The 9,957-nt window shown below is 39.0% G+C and overlaps 1 protein-coding gene across 1 annotated transcript; it reads left to right on the top strand.

Moving 5' to 3' along the window:
* The first annotated feature begins 64 nt into the window (after positions 1–64).
* On the top strand, positions 65–8,278 carry AKAP17A (A kinase (PRKA) anchor protein 17A). The gene is made up of 4 exons (XM_009706546.1): positions 65–1,271; positions 3,374–3,522; positions 4,651–4,891; positions 6,318–8,278. Exons 1-4 carry the CDS (start codon positions 510–512, stop codon positions 7,248–7,250), a joined length of 2,085 nt encoding a protein of 694 aa, XP_009704848.1. The 5' UTR covers positions 65–509; the 3' UTR covers positions 7,251–8,278.
* The last annotated feature ends 1,679 nt before the right edge of the window (positions 8,279–9,957 follow it).

The following is a 9,957-nucleotide window of genomic DNA, read 5'->3' as shown; positions in this document are numbered from 1 at the left end:
CGGTGCGGCTTCAGGCTTTTAAATAAAAGGGACTTTTTTTTTTTCTCGTTGCAGGCACCTTCTAAGTCTTTCCGCTGGAGAACGTGCGATCCGCCTCGGCGCTAGCCTGCTGGGGTTTACTGGTAGTTAAGTAGACTTCAAAGCGGTGTGACATTGCTCTGCCAGTCCCTTCCTTCCTGAGAAAGGGTAGCTGCTTTCTGAGCCATCACATACCAACTTCATGTATTCCTAAGATTATCATCAGCTTCTTGGGTTTTTTTTCTGAGGCCTTACTGAGGTTTAATTACTTATAGGCTCTAGTGGTTATAAAGTAGTTTAAGATGTTTGTACTACTCAGTTTTAACTCTCTAATTGATTCTTGTATTAAGAGACATTGTTTTAACTTGGGAACAGTTAAATGGCCAAAGAATTCAATTATTTATGGATAAGGGCTATTTTATCTGACTACTGTTGGCCTGCAACTTAAACTTGCGTCTTTTATTTTTTTTATCCCATGCTTTTTCTGTGTTATGGCTGCTGCAACAATAGTTCATGATACATCAGAAGCTGTAGAGCTCTGTGCTCCCTGTGGCTTATACCTTAAACCCATTACAAAAATGACCATCAGTGTGGCACTTCCTCAGCTGAAACAACCGGGAAAATCCATTTCGAACTGGGAAGTGATGGAAAGATTGAAAGGGATGGTGCAAACTCATCAGTTTTCCACTCTGCGGATTTCTAAAAGCACAATGGATTTCATCCGGTTTGAAGGAGAGGTTGAAAACAAAAGTTTGGTTAAATCTTTTCTGGCATGCCTTGATGGCAAAACAATAAAGCTAAGTGGCTTCTCTGACATTTTAAAAGTCCGTGCTGCGGAATATAAGATTGACTTTCCTACCAGACATGACTGGGACTCCTTTTTCCGTGATGCAAAAGATATGAATGAAACTTTGCCAGGGGAAAGGCCAGATACTATTCACTTAGAGGGCTTACCTTGTAAGTGGTTTGCAGCAAAGGACTCTGGCTCGGAAAAGCCAAGTGAAGAAGTCCTCATAAAAGTTTTCAAGAAATTTGGAGAAATACGTAATGTGGACATACCCATGCTGGACCCTTACAGAGAAGAAATGACTGGCAGAAATTTTCACACTTTCAGTTTTGGAGGGCATTTAAATTTTGAAGCATATGTTCAATATCGAGAGTACGCAGGCTTCATTAAGGCCATGAATGCCCTGCGAGGGATGAAGCTGATGTATAAAGGTGATGATGGCAAAGCAGTGGCTTGCAATATAAAGGTGAGAATCCATAGGTGTCTTTGTGGGAACCCATGGGAAAGACCAAGTACAACTAAATGTTATTTCACTAGTGCTTAAAATCTACATCTGTATACTGCAGTGATGACAACAGGTGACATTAACAGCACTGGTGTAGTGTTATGGAATAGCCATAATAGAACTTTTACAGGAAAATGATGGAAGAAAAATGTGATGTTAGACTACATGAACAAAGTGAGAGGGGTTTTGCCTGTTTTTTTAACAAGACAGGTCTAGAAATGAGAACCACTTGATGGAAGGACCAAGTGTATGAACATGACCTGCTAAGTAGTTTTTAGGAAGTAATAGATATTTATAAATCTTGTCATTTCACTTAAAATTCTAATTTTGAACGAGTTCAGACATATTTCACCAGAAGGCTGACTTTAAAGTGCATTGTTCTCTCCTGTGTCCACTACAAATAGAAGGTTCGGGGGAGAATTTCACAGCCTGTGTATTTGGTCGCTGCATTGATAATGAGGTTTACCAGACAGGTGTCAGAGGTGTGACGTTTAATAGCGTGTGACCTGAACGGCCTGGGGACTACACGGTTAATCATTAGCATACTTCATATTCAGAAAGGCCCCACAAAAATCTAAAGGATAATCTTAATCTGTAGCACAGTTTCTTGTGAATGCAGTATGCTTAATTCATAATATTTACATACTGATTTTTTTCTGTAACCTCATTGTCCTAGAAAATACAGCCATGACAGGAGAGAACAAGACAGTCTGTTCAGATGTATTATCTATGAAAGTATGGCCTGAAGAAAACTTGCTCTGATATGTTTGGAGGTGATCTGTGCATTTACGTACCAGTTGAATGAAATGTTTGCAGATGTATTTCAGTATGCTCAATAGTCAAATCTGAAGGTGTACTTCAGGAAAAACCTTGAGTATTCCTTTGTGTAATGTGGGAACGTGCAAATATTTATTCAAGTTGTAGTTTAGTCAGTATAAGTAAAATACTGTAATCTTTTATTTTGTTATCAAAGTTTATCGGGAGCGTAGAAAGTGTTTATACTTTGACCCTCTAGGTTTTCAAGGGGATGTGAAATTCAAACTGTCACTTGCATACCAGGGATCAGGGTTCCCAAATTTAGTTTGGCCATGCAAGAGAAAGCATGCCTTCCTGGCAGCTGGCCTGGGGATTGATAGGAAAGAGAGAGGGCTGTGTTTGCAACTGTGCTGTCAGGACAGATCTCTTTTCATACAAGGTCACAACACCTTGTCTGTTTCTACCTGTCTATCCTTTTAGCCTGTTAATGAAACATCATTTTACATACAGCCTGGGTGAATTAAACTGCAGAGTATGTGCTCCTTGTTCTCTGCCCCATGGTTCATGACGATGGGCCTGTGGGAATGTTTTATAGACCCCTGCCTGCTTACAAGTGGTATCTAGAATGGGAGAGGAGGACACCACGGGTGTGATGTCTGCTGGTGTCCTGTTCCAGTGTGCGGCTGGAAGTGGCCAAGGTGTGCTCATACATCCTGGAAGCTGAGCATTTTCCCAGGTCTGATTGCTCAGATGTGCATTACTTCTTTTTCTCCTGTGTTCCCAGTCTCAAACTTGGAGCTTCAGCCCAGTATACCTCAATTTGGGAATCTTGGTCTTAGAATTGGTGAGGAGGCACTTGCTTAAACCAGGTGCTGAATGTTGTAGAACCGTTTCTTCTGCTGAACTTAAAGATCGTAGTTTTAGGCAGAAGGGAAGGCCTTTCTTTTGGCCCATTTCTACCTAGTGCTGTACAGTCCCTAATAGCGTACGTGAGTTGAAAGAGTTCTGTATGTTCCTGTTCTGACAGGTTGGAAACATTGGACAGCCAGGTCCTAAACCACACTAGTGTTTACTTTTGGATGTCAGACACACACAAAAGTGTAAACTAATACCTGATTGTGCTCGTGTGCAGGCATTTAGTTCCCAGTTATCTGGTTATAGTACTCTGGTTCTTGCTTTGGGCACGCAGAGAATTTCCCTTTGTTGTGAAAAAGGTTTTTTATTTCTGATTGTTGGGTATTGTGTAGGTTGTTGGAATTTTTTTTTTTTTGTCTACTTAAAACTGTTTTCAATTGTATCCTGTAAAGGTTTCTTTTGACTCAACAAAACACCTCAGTGATGCATCAATTAAGAAGCGTCAGCTTGAAAGGCAAAAGCTTCAAGAGCTTGAAAAACAGAGAGAAGAACAAAAACGTAAAGAGAAAGAAGCTGAGGAAAAACAGAAAGAGGAAGAAAGGTATTTATCGCCTATTGCTCAGTTATATTTTTAACCATCAGGCATAACAAAACTGCAGTTGCTTCTTCGTGTCAGGATCAATAGATAGAAAATAACTAAACACAAGTCTCTGTTCAAAGTTCGTCTCCTGTAGCTAAAGTGAAGCACTTAAAACTGAGTGAGAATATTGTGGTCCTTTTGAGGAAATAGAGTTCGAGGATTATGAGATTTGGAGAAAAGTAGTGTTTTGCATCTTTCTTTTTTTTTCCTTCAGTTGTAATTCCAAGAGCTGGGAACTTACATGGTCCGTAGTCATTCTGGTGGAAAAATGTGCAGTGTAAATGGAGAATAGAAAATAATGCAGTAGTTCTACTACTAAGTAACTTTGATGCTATAAAGCTTACTTGTTTTTAACATCAGTATTTTTCCAGGAAAGGGAGAGGATACAAGCATATCTTAACAGTGACATTTTAAGAATAGCTATAGGGGTGCAAATGTCGTGACAGCTATTCAGAATATAAACATAAATGGAGCAGATTTTTTCAGAGGTTTTATGGTGTCCATTTGCCTTGATGTGTATACATTCTCATTGCTTGATGTTTAGATATTAAACAGTTTCTGAAACTGTAAGGTTATTTAGATTATCACTAATGCTTATGTTCAATTCAAAATATTAAATCTGCAAAATGCTCAATTTCCTAAAAATCATGACATTAGACACCTGATCTTAGAAACCCTTGGCCTTTTACGTAAGCTACCATTTTGTCCTAATGACTGAGATAAAACCCACCAACCCCTGCACACATTAATTGGCTTGGTAATTTTCTTCTCACTATGATGATTCACTGCCCAACTGCCTGATGCATTGTTTGTCTCTGTTTGGATTGGTTTAAAAAAAAATATAAATTTTTGTTGTAGCCATGTTTTATGTTTGGATTCCAACTTGTTTCTAAATATTGACAGGCTGGTGATTGTTTGCTATCACAACTAATGGTTAAAATGTTCACTGTTTTCTACTTCTGTTTTTCAGTAATCAACAAGACTTACTTAGAAACAAATTTACTCAAAGTACAAAATGTATTTTTACATAGAGTAAGAATCTAAAATTGTACTGCCTTAGATAAAGTAAAAATATTAATCTCTTTGTAGGAAGCAGAGGGAGCTTGAAGAATATGAGAGAGAGAGAAAAAGAGAGGAAAAGTTGCGCAAGAGAGAACAGAAGCAGAAAGATCGTGAAGTTAGACGAAACAAAAAGCAACTTGAAAAGCTTCAAGCTGAAGAACAGAAAAAACTGCAAGAGAAGATAAAGTTAGAAGAAAGGAAGCTCCTGTTAGCTCAGAGAAATCTTCAGTCCATTAGACTAATTGCAGAACTGCTAAGCAGGGCAAAGGTAACTTCAATATTTATCTCAGAAGCTAATGAAGAACCCAGCAGAACCAAGCCTTTCACTGGCTTGAGAGAGGGTGGGGAGTCCTGTTCTTTAAACAACAAATTTAGTACCTCTCCAGATGCTATTCTTTAGACCAAAAATTCAAAAAAGTGCAATATAACACTATTTCTCCCTTGGTAAAATATGCACATATAGGTAAATGGAAAAGTGAACTTGAACCTGTAGTTCTGAATAGCATTTTTTACCTGTAAACAAATTGGCAGTCTTGCTCTTAAGTCCAGTAAGAGAATGTGTAAGCATGGGTAATATGTAAGAGGGTAAATATTCAAGACTGCTTATTTCTAATTCCAGTTTGGATGCTGTTTCTCACCTGGCTTTCAGCAGTTCCATTAACTAGTTTTTGCAGTTTCAGAGAATGAGCTTTCATTATTGGATGTTTGAAAACATGCAGAATGTTTTTCTGTAGGAAAAGTACTGTCAGTTAAGGTTTCAAATGTTAGATCCTGAAACAGGATGTCATTTGCTTAGGACTTGGATAAAGTCATGTTAGGATGTAATATAATACATGTTAAGTATTTTCTGTAGAAATGAAAAACTGTGTGGAAAAGTGGGGTTTTTTTTTCCTTCATGCCAGTGTACCTCAGGAGTGTTTTTGAACTCATACAGTGCTATGTGGTCAGTTATATGCTAGGAGAAGGGAAGAATACTTCTTGTAGGCTTTGTTAACTTTGCAGCTGTGAAGTAGAAAGGTGGTCTGATAAAGCAGAGCAGTGTGTTTCTTTCACTCCCAGAATTTTGAGGTCTACACTAAGCCATTTGTCTCGGTTAGAATTAAAAAAAGTTTAAACCTTCTTTTTCAGTATCATGAGTTTCTAAAGTGGTTGACAAAATGAGAATCAGTTTCTGCATAATATGTGTGTGTTTAATTATTTGCTGTTTTTTATGGACTCATCGTAAAGTCAGCTATGAACCACAGATTGCAATCATCTAAGAGAAACTAATGTTTTAAATTTTACTGAAACCTTGAAGTGTTGACCCTGATAGATGTATTTTAACACTTCAGATTTCACATGTTGTTCTAGCTTGTGTGTTACTCTTGTCATACTAAGGAGCCATAAAGACCAGGCTTTGTTTCTGCCTTGTGAAACAGCTAGGAGAAATTAACACTGTGAAGGCTTTGTGGATTAATACAGATGTTTCACCTTACAACAGTTGTGTGTTGGTGGCTTTTTTTGGTTGATTGGTTTTATTTTTTTTCCCTTTAAGAGGGAAACAACCATTTTATTTTGGAATGGTTAAGTTCTGTTTGTTAAATTTTATTTTCTTGCCGTGCTGCTGCTTTTGTGTTATGGTATAACTTGGAAGCATGGGCAGGTCTGTAAATATTTTTTTGTTTACTCTTACCTTCCCTTTCACTATCTTTCAGACCGTAAAGCTTTTGGAGCAAGAACATAATGAAGAAAAGATTCGTCTTCAGCAGCTAGAGGAGAGACGAAGGCTCCAGGAGGCTGAGCTCAAACGTGTGGAAGAGGAGAAAGAGCGAGCACTGGGGTTGCAGAGAAAAGAAAAGGAACTGAGGGAGAAACTACTGAACAATCTTCTGAGCAAGAAAATGGATGCAGTTAATCAAAACAAAGAAGAAACCGAAGCATCTCAATCTGACATACCGAAAACCCCTAGTGGTGTTCCACACACTGTGTCATCCAGCTGCATCACTTCTACCTCAGGACAGGCTATTACAGGCAAACTGGCTCCTTGCTCTCAAAGAGAAGTCGCATCCCCCGAGAGCGCAAACACTGAATGCAAGTACTTGAATGGCAACGTTCATGACAAAATTCATGTCAAAGAAGGTCAGAAACTTCATACCACAAACTCTGAGAGGTGTTCTGAGAAAAGAAGTTCAGGGGTACTTTTATGTGATCCTGCCAGTAACCAGCAGCAGCAGAACCTCTCTAGCTATGAGCAGAATACCTGCAGGAAAGACTCACACTGCGAGCAGGGCAAACGTAGCACAGAGCCAAGGAGAAGAAAGAGCCGTTCGTGTAGTAGCGTAAACACTGATGAGAGTAAGGGTAAACGGGAGAGGAGCAGACACAGAAGAGATGTGAGTTATCAGGATGAAAAGCGCAGGAAAGAAAGGAGGTATTATAGACACTCTAGCAGAAGTTACAGTCCTCGACGAAGTCATAGTCCTCGTCGAAGAAGTGTAAGCCCCAGACGTTCACGTTACAGAAGAACTCGCAGTAGTGAACGTAAACGAGACAGAAGAGAAAGAAGTCATAGTCGCAGAAGCGTGAGCAGGAGACGAAGGCACCGGAGGAGATCACTAAGTAAGCAGAGGAGTACTTGGAGTGGGTAGTGGAGGCCTTGACTCCTTGGGAAGGCTGTGGTTGGACAAAAGGGCCAGAAATTTTTAAAGGAGACCTCATCGGTGTGACTGCTATAGAGAACACGTTTGTTTCAACCAATGCTTAACTTGCATCTAGTCCCTGAAATCAAGAAAATAGATGCCTGATTTTTTTTACATTCCTTCATGCTTTGTTGTCTCTTTCTAGGTTTGTACCACAATGTAGGTATAACCACCTGTGCTTGTGCTCGAGTTCCTACAGTGCTAAAAGCCAACCTGTTTTCTTGATTTTCAGTTTTTTAAACTTTAATTTTAGTCGATTTAGTTTTTATCTCTCTATCACCTATTTAGGCTTGAGAAGTACATGAGTGTCAGTTACAGGAACTCCAGACATGACGAGCTATTGCGTACAGATTTGATTTAAAATGCTTTCTAGTGCATTCAATGAAATCATGTTTAATGAAGTAGAGTTTTTGCTGATTGAGATGGATAGCAGGACTTTCATATAGTTCTTAAAACTGACTATAAAGATATGCAGGATATCTTTTAAACTGCTATGATTCCTTCGTACGTCTGTATGGTGCCAAGCTTTGTGGCCCAGATTATTCTGGCATGTAATGCCATTTGTATAATGATACTGTCCATATAAGAGAGGCACACTGAAGCAGGAAGTAAGAAACAGTGGTAAAATGGTTGAAAAGTTGTTCTGTTATTTTGTTGACATATTTGGCTTTGTAATTACTTCAGGTGGTTTAGAGCCACTTGAAGCATTTTTTCAGGTACATACAGAGCTAGCCATTGTCTTTTGAAAAAGGGGCCTTCTTGCTAAATTATTTTTACTTATAGTGTTGGAAAGTAAGGCTGCAGTATCTCTTGTTAAATCCATTTAAGAATACTTTTGCTTCTGAAATGCAGCTCAGGAATATTAAAAGCTATAACATTACAGTGAAAGAGTTTATTTTGCCTTTTTATGGTAAAATTAAAAAGAAATCTGTTTCCAGTGAACTGAAGTTGCTGTTTTCATATGTCAGTATATTAAAATCTGCAGAAATGTTGTACGAGAACCCATTTGTTGAAAAAAATCACTCAACACATTTGAATAATGAAGCTCAGCCACTGTTCTTGATGGTCCTGTTATGTACAGCTATGTCAACTGTTAATTCAGCACGACATGTGCTCGTTATCTACAGCCTTCAGATGCCATTTTCCTCACATTGATGCATCAAATCAAAGTGCATCCCTTTCTTGGAGTGCCTGAGGAGCACATCGGTGCTGCAACTCAGCTGGATCCCCGGCTGTCTGAGTTTGTCTGCATTGCTTTCAGTGAATCCTTGCAGGGTTTGTTTCTTACTAGACCATGCTGCTAAAGTCTTTGTAGTTACTAGCTGTGGAAAGAAAAGGTATCTTTTATCTTCCTGGCAATTTGTATTTTTGAAGATCTTCAATTAAGTATGTTACTTCTCAAGTTTTTGTGACTTCTCTTGTGAGTTTCACCACTGTCTTGGGGACTGAGAGCTAGACTGAGCTATATAATCATCTCAACACGAGCAGTCTTTTGAATTCTGGGCAGTTGCTTTCTGTAGAGACTTCATTTTTCTACTATCTTTGTTAAAGTGTTAAAAGCCTGCCTACCTGCAGATGAGTTCATCTTTAGTAATGATTTGGCTAAAATCCAGCCTAATGTTGGTTGCAAGTATTTGATGAGGCTGGTGGGATGCCTGTTTGTAAATGCATGCAGTTCTGTTTACCCTGCTCTTAAATACTGACGTGCTATCCATGGTAACACCACTTTTTTAAAAAAAGACATATTCTATCTGCAGTTATGTGAGAAGTTTAATGGCTGTCAGCACCAATGGCTTTGAGCTCAGGATTAGATTCTTACTAGGATTCCTGCAGTATATTTCTACTGTGGATTTCCACTGGGATCGATATGTTGGATGGGGGTCTTGATGATATATTAGGTAAGTAATTGTGGAGATGCTAGTTTATAATGCTATTTTCAGGAAATCACCAAGCCATGAATGCAGTGTCATTGCCAAGAGTGGAAGCAGTTAAAGCAGTGGCAGTCATCAAAAAGCGTTGGAGTCATACTAAAAGAATCCAACAGATATTGTTAGTTGATACAAAAAGAGACTGTGCTTGATAGGTTTTTTTGCTCCAGAGAAGGTGCCAAGAGCAGGTTTCATATCCACCCTGAAATGATTAAATTCCATAACCTCCCCTAACGGTTAGGGCAATTTCTGAGGCCGGAGAAGATAACTGTGGGGAGGATGTTCAGCTGTTGGGCTTTGATAATCATTCAGCTTCACACACCACATCCAGCACTGACTTCATACAATGTCCTAAAATTGCAGTAACATAAAGTAAAAGTGCAGTAATGTGAAGTAACTCAGTTGTTTATAGTGCTTGTATTATTTTTTTTCTTTTTACAGCAGCTTCAGGAAGAAAAGCTGAAAGTGCTTTGAAGCTACTTTGAAATGCTTACTTTCCAAAATGCAGAGGGAATGTGGAGGAAGTCCTCTTTCAGTCAGCCAGCTGAACCCAGTCAAAACCTCTTAAAACTCCTGCTACCTAAAGTTGCCCAGTAACTGCTCAGTGCAGAGTTTTATCCAGTCTAACACTTAGTGTTGTTGCTTCAGGTATGTGTTTTGCATCAAAGCTCTCCAGAGTCTTTTCAGTGCTGAATTGTCTGAAATGGACACTGTGTCATGTGTCCTTG

The sequence above is a fragment of the Cariama cristata genome, unplaced genomic scaffold (assembly GCF_000690535.1).
Source record: "Cariama cristata isolate BGI_N322 unplaced genomic scaffold, ASM69053v1 scaffold16030, whole genome shotgun sequence".
Taxonomy (NCBI): domain Eukaryota; kingdom Metazoa; phylum Chordata; class Aves; order Cariamiformes; family Cariamidae; genus Cariama; species Cariama cristata.
This window is presented reverse-complemented; position numbering and strand designations above follow the sequence as displayed.

Excerpts from the sequence above, each read along its gene's own strand:
- AKAP17A (XM_009706546.1), top strand. The coding sequence starts at position 510 with ATGGCTGCTGCAACAATAGTTCATGATACATCAGAAGCTGTAGAGCTC. Across the intron at positions 1,272-3,373 it reads CAGTGGCTTGCAATATAAAG|GTTTCTTTTGACTCAACAAA; the intron begins GTGAGAATCCAT and ends TATCCTGTAAAG. Across the intron at positions 3,523-4,650 it reads AAACAGAAAGAGGAAGAAAG|GAAGCAGAGGGAGCTTGAAG; the intron begins GTATTTATCGCC and ends ATCTCTTTGTAG.